The following is a 15,330-nucleotide window of genomic DNA, read 5'->3' on the forward strand; positions in this document are numbered from 1 at the left end:
AATCAAAGGACTGGAAGGGACCTCAAGAGGTCATCTAGTCCCCTGCGCTCAAGGCAGGACTAAGTATTATCTAGGAAAATCTCTGACAGGTGTTTGTCTAATATGCTCTTAAAAATCCCCCATGATGGAGATTCCACAACCTCCCAAGGCAATTTATTCCAGTGCTTAACCACCCTGACAGTTAGGAAGTTTTTCCTAATGTCCAACCTAAACTGCCCTTGCTTCAATTTGAGCCCATTGCTTCTTGTCCGATCCTCAGAGGTTAAGAAGAAATTTTTTCTCCTTTAAACAACCTTTTATGTACTTGAATGCACCTTAACATCCCCCCCACCCTATGTGGTCTTACTGCAGTCAGGGGGTGGGGGACAGAGGGGAAGGGGCTCACCTAAGACACATTAAGACCTGTCTCCAAGCCCTCCTGCTCTACCCCACTATACCTCACTGTCCTTCCAGAGCTGGGGATAGACCCCAGGAGTTCTGGCTCCCAGCCCACTCCACTCCTAAAGGAACTCTAGGTTGCAGCCATCTCTGGGAGGCCAGGGGGAGGGAGTTAATGGGTGTTGGGGGGGGGTTGCCCCCACAGTCAGAGGGGGCCCCCCAGAGTTGGCAGAGCAGGTATGTGGGGGCTGGAATGCCAACAGGGTTGGGGCAGGGATATATGGGGCTGGATTATGAGGCAGCAGCAGTAGCGCTGGGGGGGTCTCTGCACCAAGGCGCTGAGAGGCCCCTCCCCCAGGTGCAGAGCTGGGTGGTAGTATCAGGCGTCGCCCTTCAGCACAATCAGGGTGTTCCGCAGCAGCAGGCTACTGGCCTGGAAGAGAGGGGAGGGGGTTAGAGATGGGGAGACACCCCCCCCAGTGCAATGCTCCAGGGGAAACTGGGACCCCAAGAAAACCTAAAATGATCCACCCCACACCCCTCTCACAGCTGGGGACAGAACCCAGGAGTCCTGGCTCCCAGCCTAACTGGGAGTGGCATTGCACTGAACCTGTATGAGGACCCAAGTGTGTCACACTACTTCCCCCTGCAGGCCACACCTGGGTATTGCAACTGAGGACAGGGTCTGTGCTGATGTGGGGCATGCAAGTGATTGGGGAGGAGCTCAGACAACCCTCCAGCCCCCCATCCCAGGGTGCAGAGGTCATGGGGGAGGAGGAACAGGGCTCCCCAGGGGCTTGGGGCATGGGGAGGCAGAGCATGCACTGGGTGAGGAGGGTAAGAAAGAGATGGGAGCTTCTGAAGGGTCCCAGTTCAGGTTTGGGGGGGGGCAGGTAGTTGGGGGGGGGAGAGATCCCCAGGGGTTCCCAGCCAGGGTTGGAGGAGTTTCTGGAGGGTGTGGGGGGAAGTGGTAGTGTCTGCAGCTCCATACTCAGGCTGGGGTAGGGGGGTTCCCAAGGGCTAGCAGGGAGGTGGGTGGGCCCGAGGCAGGGTTGCAAGATTTCTGGGGGTCCCTGATACCTTGGCATGTTTCAGCTCCAACTCTGCCAGCTCGATCAGGTTCTTGCGAAATGCGGAGATTCGACGTGACTTGAAATCAGTCAGTTCTGCCCCGGGAGAGAGAGAGAACCCAGGAGATCTGTATCCTAGCCCCCTGCTCTAACCCATTAGACATCCCCCCCACTTCCCCTCCCAGAGACAGGGACAGAGCCCAGGAGTCCTGGCTCCTAGCCCTTCTGTATTCACCTTGTTTGGCGGAGGCTGATAGCTGTTCAAAGCGCTGACAGCACAGCTGCTGATGGGCCTCAGCCGGCTTCACCTCCTTGTTCCTCATGCGGGCTCTGTCCAGTGCCTTGTTGGCATTCTCGTAATCAGCCAGGGCCCGCAGGCGCCGGTACAGCAGATCCTGGGGACACAGACAGTTATACATCTCCATGCCCCACCCCAGAGGTGGCTGCATCTCAGTGCTGGGTGAGGGAGCCCTATATTAACAGCCCCAGGCCCCATCCCAGAGGTGGTCGCATCTCTGCACCGTGCTGCACGTACCTTGGCTGCCTGTGAGTCTCTCATGTAGTACTTGAGCAGATCAGACAGTTTCAGATCCTCATCTGATGCCACACGGCCCTCCAACTTCTGGGAAGGAGAGGACAGAAGGGGGGGGAGGTTGATCAGCGAAGGGGGTGTGTGTGAATCCCACAGTTAATCCTGAGCCTCTACACCCCATCCTTCTGAGCTAATGTCACCCCCTCAGAGGTCCCAAACATCCAGCCAGAGGGGGCGCTAGCAAGTGGGGGTGGAGACCCCCTGAGAAGGGGGCTGGAGGTGCAGGATAGGGGCCATGAAGGCCCTGCCTCCCCACTGCAGAGTCTGTGGGGTGCGGCTGATCCTGGTTGTGGGGTTCAGAGGAAGGTGGGGGACACCAGGAGATTGGGGAGGTCTGGAGCATGAGGAATGGCAGAGTGTTTGTGGGGGGGGGGGGGGTAGAAGCCCCAGAGCAGAGGGGGCCCATGGTAGAGTAGGGGATGGGGAGAGGCTCCTCACGGGGGTAGGAGCCCTCACTCACCCGCAGCCGTTCAAAGAGTTCAGCCAATTTCAGGAAGCTCCTGGGGAGTGAAGGGGAGACTCATCAGTGACCCCCCTGGTACTTTCCCCCCAGTAACCCACCCATTACGCCCCCTCCCCCACACCACCAGCCCCCTAGTGCCCCCACACCCTTCCCCTACATTAGGGCCCCGATATTGCATCTCCCCCACCAGACAGCACCCCATCCCCTTCAGTGTCCCCTGTGTCCTGCCCCCCACCAGACAGCACCCATCCCCCAGCTCTGTCTGAGGTGCCTCCTTCCCCCCAGAACTCTACCGCCACACCGGGAAGTGCCACCCCCCCCCCCCCCCCCCCCCCCCCCACTACCCCCCGGGCCCCCCCCCCCCCCCCCCGGGCGGCCTCCCCCCCCCCCAAAATGCCCCCCACCTCCCCACTCCCCCCCCAGCATCTAACCCCCATTTGGCACCCTAGGCTGGGAGTGGAAGTGCCCCCTGGTGCACAACTGGGGTCACTGCAGGGGGGGGAACAGAGTCCATTCTGGGGGAGGGCACACCTTATAGCAGCCCTCCAAACTTGGTGGGGGTTATCAAGCCCCAGTCCCAGTGCCTCTTTCCCCAACACAGCTCCCACAGCAAGCAGTTCTGGGGGCCTGTAGGGAGCCCCTTCCCTGCACCTCAATACTCACGTCTGGAGCTGGCGGACTTCCTGTGTGCCTAGGCTGCCCAGTGCCACTGAGATGGGGATATAGTCCTCTGCCAGGCCTGTATTGGGGGGCAGCCATCAGGGCAGGGGATGTACCCCATTAGCCTAGGGACTCCCCCGCACCAAATCAGGAGTCCCTGCCTCACACCCACCTCCAGGAGCCCGATGGGGGTTCCCCTCCCCAGAACCTCCACCACCCTGCCTCTCTGACCCCTAAGGACTCCCCCACTGCCTCCAGATAGGGGACAGCTCCCAGGCAGCTGCCACTCGCCAGGGGATCCCTGGTGCTAAGCACCCCAGGGGGTCCCCACCCACGAGTGCCCCGACCACCGGGAAGCTCCCCTCCCCAGGGGAGACACTCCTGAAAGGGGCAGTGCCAGGGGCCAGGGTGGGGCAGGAGGGTGATCCTGGTCCCAGAGGGGGCTGTAGGGGAGGGACCGGAGAGGGAGAACCCCACTCCTCACGTACTCTTGTGGGAGCGCATGACGCGGTCGGCCTTGAGGCAGGTGTCGCGCACCCGGGCGTGGTACTCCAGCAGGAACGTCCGCTCGTGCTCAAAGAACTCGTCCACCTCCTGCAGGGGGTGACAGGGAACCAGAGAGCCGAGGGGTGCCCCACATATCGCCCCACGGTGGGGGCGTCTACATGGGCTGGGCTAAGGGCTAACATGGTCACTGCTGCAGGGGGAGGAACCTGTGCGGGCTGTGCCACTCTCCACTGAGTGTGGGGGGGACTGCATGCCGTGCCACTCTCTGTGGTACCGTGGTGGGGAGAGGGTTGCACCAGCTGTGCCACTTGCTGCAGTCAGGGTCGGGGGTGAGCTGTGCAGGCCAGGTTACTCTCCGCACTGGGGCTTGGGGGGTGGATGGGTGTGTGTGTGTGTGACAGAGCCCTGTTGGTGATTTGCTACTCTGTCAGCCACTTCTATCAGGCCCGACACACTCACTACACCTAACACACTGGTATCATGAGATATCACTGGAAAACTAACTCCATGCTCATTAATATTCCAGTGTGATGTAGGGCCCAGGTGTGTACAAGGAGTTGGAAGTAAGCACTAGAATGATGTTCTTCAGATGGGTTTGGCAAGCAGTGCATAAGGCCAGTCTGCCCTAGGCAAAGGAATGTGTATTTGCTCGGCTGACCGGTCATCAGGCAGAAACAGCGAAGAAACCTCTGCATACAAAGGTGAACAAAACCAGCAGCCTAGGGTGTTGGGGAGAGGCCTCTTAACTATACAGACAGGGGATCTGAACCACAAATGATAAGCAACAATGAACTGCTTGTAGATAGTATTCCTGTATTATAAAAGTATAACGAGGTAGGATTCAAGGGGCCAGAGCACTTGAAATCCCAGGCCACTGGGTCCTCCAGCCAAGCGGTTGAAGTACCCGGGAACTGAGTTTAGGTGAGGACCCTGCTCAGGCAAGGGTTGTAACTCGCTGAAGTGAAGTGTCAGTCATAGAAGCACAGGTGTAACCATTTATCTTCACTCCTCCTACGGGTACCCTTTAAACCTCTGCCTTTGCCTTCACTAAATGTGTTTTACTATCCACCAGTTCGGTGCTGGGACTGCCATAAGAGCGTTTGTCAAACCCCAGTGAAGTCAGTGAGCGGCCCTGGATCGTCCCTCTGAAGGAACAACAAAATTTCTTACTTCAGTGAGTGTTGCAGGAGAGGGCTGGACAGTGCAGGACTGTCTGGGGGAAAGTCGGGACGGGAGGAGAGGGTGTTGGGGTCACTGGGGGTGGAAGGCAGGGTGTGACCTGCATGGTGTAGCCTGGCTGTTGGTGTCAGGACTGTGAACCACAGCAGCAGAGCACCGAAGGCACCCAGAGCTGCAGGACAGGCATTAGTCCTGATTGTCACTTGGGGATCTGTGCAGGGCCCATGGATTTCTGGGGAGATGGGATCTGATAGAGGCACACATGCTTTCCCTGCTCCCCAGGGGGGTTCACTCCCCCACTCCTGCATGCAGTGGGTCCTGGCTCACCTTCAGCCCTGACACCCCGGTGATGAGCGCCTCGTCAGCTGACTTGACGATGTTCCGGAAGAAGCCGCCCAGCAGCTCCTTGCGGTTCTTGCCACGCACACTGAGCTGCAAGGAAATGGAGTGCCAGGTGTGTGGGTGGGGGGGTGGGGGCGGGAGAGGGCCCCTCAGGACCCTCTGCACCTCACATCCCTCCCAGCCCAGCACAGGGGCTGCCCACAGCCAGAGATAATATGAGCATTAGGGGAGGGATCTGTGCAGGCCAGGGTTGGAAGGGAGAGGGGGGCAGGGCAGTGGGGGAAGAAGGAGGTGGCCCCCTCACCTCCCTGGCTCCTTCCAGGCCCTGTGCTCCTCACGTTGTGGGGGGCAATCCCCCACATGGCCCCCCCTTGTTGGTGGGAGGTGGCGGAGACAGGAATGGCCTCAAATTGGGTACCAGGGGCCTGTGCCAGGGAGACAAGCAGCTCAGCAGGGGTGCGGGGGTTGCAGCTCAGCAGTGGAGAAGGAGTAGTGGGGGGTGGCTCAGTGGGGAGGAGGTGGGGGGTTCAGCAGGGGAGAGGAGCGCTGGGGGGCCAGGGCAGGTGTTTCAGGAGGCCAGCAGGATCAGAGGGAGGCTCAGGTGGGTGTGGGGGTCAGGAAGCTCACTCAGGGGTGGGGTGCTGGGGGGCTCACATCTTGGTCGTATTCCAGGAAGACATAGAAGTTGTGGTCCCGGCGTAGGACGGGATGGGCTGCCAGGCGCTGCAGGAACACCTCGTGCATTGCCACCGTCTTTTTGAAGATGGCCAGGTACTCGCTGCGGGAGACAGGCGGGTGAACATCTGCAGGGACAGTGTCTCGGTACTGACTCCCTGGACCACCCCCACTGCCTCCCTGTACTGTCCCCCTGCAGTGCCCCCTACTAACCACTCTGTATCACCTTTCACTGATTGCCTGTACTGCCTCCATGGCACAGCGCCCCCTAGTGCCACACTGGGGCATTGAGGTCAGCCCCCACCCTCCCCTGGTGTCACTCACCCCTCCAGCTCCTGCTTCATCTTGGCGAACTCCTCCCGCGTCAGGGTGCTGTTCCCCTCCCCAAGGCGCTGCAGCTTCTCCCGTGATGCCTCGAAGTCAGGCCTGGGGGGTGCAGGGGGGATCTGGGCCGGGGTTGGTGGGGGAAGAACCAGGAGAAATATTAGCTCTGAACCCCTCCTTCAGCCTCTCAAACCTCTGTGACCCCAAGCCCCCATGGCCCCCTGATACTAGCTGTGGGGCAGGCTGGGGGAAAAGGGAGGAGCAGGGCAGGCCAGGGGTGAAGGTGGAGCTGATGGGGGCTCATGGTTGAGGCATGGGGGTGAAAGGGCAGAGCTAAGGGGGCCTCACAGTTGGGAGAGGGGAGTGAAGCTGGCAGGGGGCTAATGGTTGGGACAAGGGAGGCTGGGAGGTGGAGCTGGAGGGGCTGAGAAAGGATTCACAGCCAGAAGCTATGGGGCGGGGGGAGGTCTCAGAGCAGGAAGGCAAAGGGCTCAGATGTCCTGTTGGGGGATGATGCCTCGGGCTAGGGCAGGGCCATTGGGGGGGTCCATTAGGGGCAGGATGTCAATGATTAAAGGATCCCCCTCCTCTAGAAACACTCTTCCTTCTTCACACACCCCTGCCCCCCTTACAGTGATCCTGTGTCTCCCCGTGCACCCCAAGCTCCATGCGCTTACAATTCACTGATCGGGGGCCCACTGTGATCATCTAACCCTCCTGGATAACACAGGCCATAGGGCTGCCTGGAATTAACTCCTGGTTGCGTATGAGCATTGACACCTAATAGCAACAATGATGTTCCATTTCATACAGTTCCACAGAGGGGTAACCATTGCATTGAAATGCTTCAGGGTTGATAAGCTTCACGATGAAGCGATCTCTAATAGGTAAGTGGTGGCGATTTCCAAGGAGTACTCTACATTGGATGGCCAGCTGTCTAGTGCAGGGGAAGAGTGGACTTTATTTTAGGATGCTATTGTAAACCATACACCTCCTGGGTGTGGTGTTCTGTCCCATCTAGTGGCACCAAGACCACGTAGAGAGAGAGAGATTAATGAGTTTCCTTCACAGCCTCAGCTAAGAGCCATGTGGCTTTTAGCTCATGCAGTAGAGACTCATGCACTAAGCTTCAGAGGTCCCAGGTTTGAAGACGACCAGCGTCTGTTGGTGTTACACTATCACCGAGATTGCTGGAGAACCACTTGGACTAAGGAGAATGAAAAAGCAACCCTGGATTACAGATGATACCATCAAATTTTGGGACAGAAAAAAAGAGGTGCTGAGCAGAATGGATGCACTGGAAGTTTAGAGTCAAATCAGTGAAGGGAGGAGGAAATGGGCAACAGAGGGAAACAAATGTCTTGACTGAGGAGTCAAGAGAACCTGTCGGAATGATCGTAATCAATGGCGGAACAGTTTTGCACAGCACATTGAGGAAGCTTCTGAAAGGTGTATTTGAGATTTTGAAGATCCTCATTGGATGTCCATTCTCTCAGCTTCTGCCAGTTAAGGACAAAAATGGAGAATACTGCCAGGATATTGGTGCACCACTTAAAAGTTGGTGGGAGCATTTTTGTGAATTGATTCACTGCCAAGATGTAAACTACAACTAAATTCAAAAATGAACCCAGGAGAAAATGGGCAGGTGACCTTAGAGGAAATGATGCTTGCGGTCAAACAGTTATGACATGATAAAGCACCTGGTTTTGACCATATTTCATTAGAACTGCTAAAGAGTGGAGACCTGGATCGAATTCAGTTGTCTGAATAGTTTGGGAACCCGGTCACATTCCAGAAGACTGGAAAGGAGGCTGAATCCTCCCTTTTTTCAAAAAAGAGTGATCAGCTTGCTCAAATTGCCGGGGAATAACGCTGCTGTCAGTCCCAGGGAAGGTGTTTACCATCACGTTACTGAGCCAGCTGAAATACTGTCTCACCCCAAACATGAGAGCCAACCCTTGTGGTTTCTGCCCAGGTTGAACTACAATCCAGCTATCTGTGCTCTGTGAAATGTTACTGAAAAACAACAAAAGGACGTTAACACCACATTTAAAGACTCTCCAGCTGCTTTTGACTCCACTGTGAACACTTCTGTGCCAGGATGGGGGTGCCTGAAGACTTGGGATGAAAGATCCACACTCCTGAGAGAAGTAGCTATGGCGACCTACCCCCCAGTGTAGCCAGCACTAGGTCATAGAATCATAGGGTTAGAAAGAACCACATGGGCCATCTAGACTAACCTCCTGCCTAGATGCAGGGTTTGAATTCTTCTTCAACCTAGCTACTGCATCTCACCTATGCCAATAAGAGAAGTCCTCTCGTCAATATAGGACATGATGCCACTGTAGCAATTTAAGTGCAGATATACCCTTAGTGTGCCTGGTGGAGAAACTGTACCATGGTACATTTAGCTGCGTGAAGGTCAATGGTTGTATTACAGACTGGTTTTCAGTAGAATCAGGGGTACACTAGGGATATGTTTTCTCACCTACATAATCTAATGTTCTGATAGACTATCTGACAATAAAACTGACTGTGGCCAAAGTAGGAGAGGTGAAATCGAGAGATTCATCTTTAGATGATCTTTACCATGCTGATATTATTGCCTTACTTGGAGAGATTACTGGCCTACTACAGCTAATGCTGGGAGAGCTGTGAAAAACAGCAGAATCTCTGGGACTTAGGGTCAATGGTGATCAAACCAAAGCTATGCAGGCTTCCTACAAAACAGAAACGAATGACCTGCAAATGATGCATGTAGACAGCAATGACATTGACTGGGTGAATAGGTTTATCTATCTGGGTAATCACTGGACAGTACGAGGCTCTATATCCAAAGAAGTCACACGTTGGATTGGTCTTGCATGCAAGGCATTTCGGTGTCTTCAAAGGCCTCTGCGCAGGGGTGCTGGAACAATTTGTATAGTGGGGGTCAGGGCAGGCGCAACCCATTAGGCAACCTAGGCGGTCACCTAGCGTGCTACAATTTGGGGGGCGGCGACCACGGTGGTATTTCGGCGGCGGGACCTTCCGCCGCCTCTGTGGGGGGTGGTATTTTGGGGTGGGACCTCCCGCCGCCTAGGGTGGCAGAAAAGCTGGTGGCGCTCCTGGTGGGGGTGCTGAGAGCCATTGAACCAAACTGTCAACCCTGTATAGAATGGAAACCACTTCAAGCCAGGGGGTGCGGCAGCACCCCCAGCATCCCTAGTTCCAGCACCCATGCCTCTGGGTAGCAGGATGTCCATGTGACAACTAAGATACAAGTGTTCAATGTGGTAGTGATGAGAACTCTGTTGTATGGAGCAGAAACATGGCCATGAAAAACAGGCGAAGAGAGGAAACTAAACAGTTGTCAGTGTCAAAACATCCACTGGTTTGATTTTGTCACAAACAAAGAGATACTTAGATGACCCCGGCAAGTTGCAATCTTGCATCCGCTGAGAAGAAGACTCTAGTGGTGTAGTCATCACATGGAGAAGAAGGTGTGCTTTTACAGAAGCTTAATAGACTTGAGGTCAAAAAAAGTAGAGCATGAGACCAACCACAAGTGAGGTTGGAAGATGCAATTTTGAAGGATCTAAGAAGCCTAAATCCTCCCATGCTGACTCTTGCTGAAGAAAAAAGACTTGCAAGGGACTATTCAGGTTGGAAGTTAATTTTATGTGCACCACCGCTACATCACAGCCATGTGAATCTGCTGCTGCTGTGAATTAGAGCAGACTAGAAAAACACCCAGTCTTGACTGAAAAATGTCCAGTGATGGAGAATCGACCACAGCTCTTGGTAAATTGCTCCATTGGTTCATTCCCCCCACTGGTACAAATTTGCCCTATTTCCAGTCTGAAGTTGTCTGGCTTCAACTTCCAGCCCATGGATCTTGTTAGACCTTTATTTGCAGACTAGGAGCAAGACACCAATTAACCGTCTCTTGGTTAAACTGAGCAGATTGAGCTCTTGGAGTCCCTCACTATCACAGCATGTTTTCCAATCCTTTAACCATTCTCCTGATTCTTCTCTGAACCCAATTTAGCAATAGCCTTCTTGAGTTGTGGACACCAGAACCTGACATGATGTTCCCCCTTATGACACCCTGCCCCATGCCCCCCCAGATGCCCTCCTTATCATGATCCCCATATCTCCTCTCACCCTTTACAATGTCCCCCCAGACCCCCTCATCCCCTCTACTCCCACTTACAATGATGCCAGCGTATTCATCATTTTCAGAGAAGGTGTCGTGCAGCCAAACAAAGTCCTCATGCTGCCGGACCACGGAGAGCGCTGGGCGGGTGAAGTGGGGCAGGGAGCTCTGCAACAGGGGGGCAGGGGATGAGTCACTCCAAACCTGGGACCCCCAGAATCCCCTTCAATATGTGGACCTGTCAGAGACCACCCCAAATGGGGACACCCAAGCCAAGGACCCCCAAACCTCACTAGACATTCCCTGGAGACCCCCCAAACATCAGAGCCCTATCGTGGGAAACCCCCCATAAGGGACCCCTTCCACCCTGTCTTTCCAATCCCCTCACCTTGGTCTGGACAGTGAATTTCACCTTGTCCCGTTCGCTGACTGCGTCTGAGATCTCAACCTGCAAGGAGGGGTCAGTGGCGAGCTCCTCCGAGAGTGAGCAAGGCTGGGGGAGAGAAGAGGGTTAGATATAGGGGCACCCCACGGGGAGGGGGAGAGGGCGATGCCCGACCCAGGGCACGGTGTGGGGGGGAACAGGGTACTGCCTCATCTCCCGGGTGGGGAATGCAGGACCCCGCCGTGGGGACGGGGGTCCCAGGCTCACCTTGCTCTCCTCCCCAGGCGGCATCTCCAGCGGCTCCTCCATGCGCCCCCAGGAAGAGAGCAGCCCAGGATGCCCTGCAGATGAACCCAGGCTCAGGCCTCATCAGCTGACTAGGAATGAGGAGGGGAGGGCGCGGGCGGAGGGTGTTGTCCCTTTAAATCGGTTGTGACAGCTATTCCACGCCCCTCCTCCCCATTGGGCCCGGGCACGGAGTCCTCGCTCCCATTCGCCGAGATTCCTATCCGTCACCCACCAGGCGGGGAAGTAGGAGGCGATCATATCTTCTTAAGGTGGCGTAGGGAAGATAAATGTGCCTGTGCTCCCTCTCCCTGGGGGGCTGGTCCCAGCTGGGTAGGGGCCTAGGGGGTGACCCCTGGCAGCTGAGGAGATGGAGGTGCGGGGCACCCTGGGATACTGCAGGGGGACAATGGGGGGTATCAGCTGGGTGTGGTGCCCCTTGGAATCTTGGGAGATTGGGGGGGCCTCTGAGGCTGCAGGGGGATGTAGCAGTGGGGGCTAAGGGGATGGGCTCGAGCATCCACCCCTTTTTCTGGCTGAAGGAGCAGATGAAGAAATGACAGCATTGCTTGCCCCACTGCTCCAGACCTACATCAGCAATGAGTTCTGTTGGGTCTCAGCCCCTCAGCATATGGATACCACCCAAGGTCCTACAGCTCTGATTAGCTTACTTAACAGAGCTGTTACCTTCACAGTCCAAAGAACAAAGCCTCACACCCCAGCCTTAGTAGGCAACAACCTTGCAATCATTTCACAAGTAAGGAAACCCCAGGCAGAGCTGGGCATAGACCCACCCAAAGGCCCAGGTCTCAGTCACTTTGCCTTTCAGAAGGAATGGCCCAAACTACATGCTTGTGTACTCCCTGCTAACACTGCATTGAGTGTTCTCTGGTGGCAAGAGCTCATACCTGCTGCTGCCTCTGCACTCCCATTCATTGTCCTGTAGCTCGATGGGCAGAACGTCATCCTTTTAAAATCAGGAAATTCCCAGGTTTGCTCCCTGCCTGGGACCCACACAAGGGCACACCCTAAGGCCATGTCTTCATGGTGATGTTACAGCAGTGTGATTTGCTCACTCAAAATGCAGCAATGTAATCACAGTGAATCGAAGTGGATCCGCACCCCTTTGCTACAGTCCTTTTCCTTGCAGCCATAAGCTCTGCATCAGTTCAAATTCACCACAGGGCATTCTAGGCAGGGATCCCATGATATAACATTCCACCACTTTGCTATTGGCCCCCTCTCCAATTTAGCAACATCCTTCTAAACCAAGGGTCTCAAACTCAAATGACCATGAGGGCCACATGAGGACTAGTACATTGGCCCAAGGGCCGCATTACTGACACCTTCTTCCCCCCTGCCCCGCTGCCCTCGGCCCCGCCCCACTCCACCCCTTCCACGAGGCCCTGCCCGTGCCCCGCCTCTTCCCTGCCCCCATTCCAACCCCTTCCCCGAAATCCCCACCCCAACTCTGCCCCCTCCCTGCCCCCAGGGGGGGGTGCAGGAGGGGTGTGGTGGGGGCTTAGGGCAGGGAGTTGGGGTATGGGGTGCAGGAGGGGTGAGGGGTACAGCAAGGGGTCAGGGTGCAGGGTGCAGCAGGGGGATCAGGGCAGTGGGTTGGGGTGCAAGAGGAGTGTGGGGTGCAGCAGGGGGCCAGGGTGCAGGAGGGGTGCAGGGTACGGCAGGGGGTCGGGGTGCAGGAGGGGTGCGGCATGGGGCTCAGGGCAGTGGGTTGGGATGCAGGAGGGGTGTGGGGTGAGGCAGGGAGTCAGGGTGGTGCAGGGGTGCAGGGTAGGGTTACCATTCGTCCGGATTCCCCCGGACATGTCCGGCTTTTTTCAGTTAAAAATAGTGTCTGGGGGGAATTTGTCAATGTCCGGACTTCCCCCCCCATGCAGAGCGTGCACGGCGTACAGGGCAGCTGGCCGGATCGAGCCACTCGCACGGGGCTCCGGCAGCCAGAGCCCTTCCTCCACTTCCCCCTCCTCTCCCCTGAAACTTGACACCACTCCCCTCTCCCTCCCCCTCCCTCCCTGCATTCGCAGATCCCCGGCCAAGCCGTTTGCCTCGGCCTCTGGCAGTCTGGAGCTCCGACCCTGCTCCCCTCCCCCGCTGTCGAGCGCGCCGCTCTGCAGCACAGTAAGGAAGCCAGGGGTCAGAGAAGTGGCAGGGAGGTTCTGGGGGGGGGGGGGGGGAGGGGGGGGGGGGGGAGGGGTTGGATGGGGCGTGGGAGTTGCAGGGGTCTGTCTGGGGGTGGTGGTGTGGATAAGGGTTGGGGCAGTCAGGGGACAGGTAGGGAGTAGAGTCCTAGGGGACCAGTTAGGATGTGGGGAAGGTCTCAGGAGGGGGCAGTCAGGGGACAAGGAGCAGGGAGGCTTAGGTAGGGGGTGGAGTCCTGGGGGGCAGTTAGGGGCAGGGGTCCCAGGAGGGGGCAGTCAGGGGACAAGGCGTGGGGGGGAGGGTTGGGGGTTCTGAGGGGGCAGAAAGTGGGAGGGAGTGGAAGGGGCAGGGGCGGGGCTAGGGCAGGACGGGGGCAGGGGCTAGGGCGGGGCTCCTCCAGTCCTCTTTTTTGATTGTTGAAATATGGTAACCCTAGTGCAGGGTATGGCAGGGGGTCGGGGTGCAGAGTGCGGCAGGGGGCTCAGGGCAGTGGGTTGGGATGCAGGAAGGGTGAGGGGTGAGGCAGGGGGTCGGGGTGCAGGGTGCGGCAGGGGGCTCAGGGCAGTGGGTTGGGATGCAGGAGGGGTGTGGGGTGAGGCAGGGAGTAGGGGTGTAGGAGGGGTGCAGGGTATGGCAGGAGTTCAGGGTGCAGGGTGTGGCAGGGGGCTCAGGGCAAGGGGTTCGGCTGCAGGAGGGCTTCAGGGGGCAGGATCTGGCCCGGCACGTACCCGGGGCAGGGCAGGATCCCTGCCTGCCTGCCCTGCCCCCGCAAGAGGCTGGAACATGGGGAAGGGGGGGGTGGAAGGGCTGTGCATTTCTGTTGCTTGAAGCACCGCCTCCAGCAGCTCCCATTGGCCGCGGTTCCCCGTTCCCGGCCAATGGGAGCTGCTGGGGGCGCTGCCTAAAGTAACAGCCACACACAGCCCCTCCGCCCCCCTTCCCCACGTTCCAGCCTCTTCCCGGAGCTGCGCAGGGCCGGGTAGGCACGGAGCCTGTCCTGCTCCCGGTGCTCGTCCGGCCGCTCTGGTAAACACTGGGGGAGGGCGGGGGGGCTGCGAGGGGCTCGTGGGCCGCGTGTTTGAGACCCCTGTTCTAAACTGTGGGCACCAGAACCGGACACAGGATTCCAGCAGCGGCTGCACCAGTGCCAAATAGAGAGGTAATAGAACCTCCCTTCTCCTACTTGAGATATCCGTTTATGCATCCATGCATTATGAGAGGCCTACCAGAAACTCCAGGAATTTGGGGAGTGGGAGGGGTCAAATGAAAACTCCCATGGTTCCTCTCCTGACATCTGGTCATGTTGCCAGTGCCTTTTCTGACCTGGTGTCAGCCAGCACAGATGTCCTATAGCTGAACACCAGGATCAGGATGGACAGTAGTGCAAAGAAACACAAGGGAGTAAGGTAATATCGGCTATGGGACCACCCCCATGTCTCTCTAATATACTGGGACCAGGAGGGCTACAGCCCTGCAGACAACTAGGACAAAGGGAACATTAGCCTATTCAGTCTGAGCTCCTGTCTCTCACAGCCCAGGGTCGCCCTCTACTGGGCCCAGCAACCTGTGGTTGGTTCTTCGGGAAAGGTCTCCAGCCTTGATTTGAAGACTACACTTGGCTGGGCTCTCTCTAGCCCAGGGGTTGGCAACCTTTCAGAAGTGCTGTGCGCCAAGTCTTCATTTATTCACTCTAATTTAAGGTTTCACGTGCCAGTAATACATTTTAATGATTTTAGAAGGTCTCTTTCTATAAGTCTATAATATATAACAAAACTATTGTTGTATGTAAAATAAATACATTTTTGAAAATGTTTAAGAAGCTTAATTTAAAATTAAATTAAAATGCAGAGCCCCCCAGACTGGTGGCCAGGACCCAGGCAGTGTGAGTGCCACTGAAAATCAGCTCGCATGCTGCCTTCGGCACGCATGCCATAGGTTATCTACCCCTGCTCTAGCCTGTCCTCTCCCACCTCAGAGCTAGGGGGAGGAGCCAGGGAGAGAACCCAGGAATCCTGACATACCTGATTCTAGCACCAGTTCCTACATAGTTGTGGGCACAGTGATAAGGTGAACGGTCTCCCCCTCTAGGGGCTGATCCTCCCAGAGAAGAACAGGAATTTGCTTGTGAAAGCTTTTTCCAAGGCACTTAGAACAAGGAGCGAAACGCCCCCA

The 15,330-nt window shown here is 56.6% G+C and overlaps 1 protein-coding gene across 1 annotated transcript; it reads right to left on the minus strand.

Annotated features, from left to right (window-relative positions):
* Positions 1-554: 554 nt before the first annotated feature.
* Positions 555-11,141, minus strand: SNX32 (sorting nexin 32). Its single transcript, XM_034776710.1, has 13 exons — positions 10,981-11,141; positions 10,717-10,821; positions 10,386-10,496; positions 6,191-6,312; positions 5,846-5,969; positions 5,177-5,281; positions 3,652-3,757; positions 3,167-3,242; positions 2,501-2,540; positions 1,984-2,070; positions 1,684-1,843; positions 1,459-1,544; positions 555-811 (listed from the first exon to the last, which is right to left on the minus strand). Exons 1-13 carry the CDS (start codon positions 11,020-11,022, stop codon positions 758-760), a joined length of 1,218 nt encoding a protein of 405 aa, XP_034632601.1. The 5' UTR covers positions 11,023-11,141; the 3' UTR covers positions 555-757.
* Positions 11,142-15,330: the final 4,189 nt, after the last annotated feature.

The sequence above is a fragment of the Trachemys scripta genome, chromosome 7 (genome assembly GCF_013100865.1).
Source record: "Trachemys scripta elegans isolate TJP31775 chromosome 7, CAS_Tse_1.0, whole genome shotgun sequence".
In the NCBI taxonomy this organism is placed as follows: Eukaryota; Metazoa; Chordata; order Testudines; family Emydidae; genus Trachemys; species Trachemys scripta.

What these genes read in the sequence shown, in the direction of transcription:
- SNX32 (XM_034776710.1), bottom strand. Translation starts at nt 11,022, where the DNA reads ATGGAGGAGCCGCTGGAGATGCCGCCTGGGGAGGAGAGCAAG. An exon ending in CGCCTGGGGAGGAGAGCAAG is followed by an intron (nt 10,822 to 10,980) that starts GTGAGCCTGGGA and finishes TCTCTCCCCCAG; the next exon opens with CCTTGCTCACTCTCGGAGGA. An exon ending in TCCTGGAATACGACCAAGAT is followed by an intron (nt 5,282 to 5,845) that starts GTGAGCCCCCCA and finishes ATTTCCTTGCAG; the next exon opens with CTCAGTGTGCGTGGCAAGAA.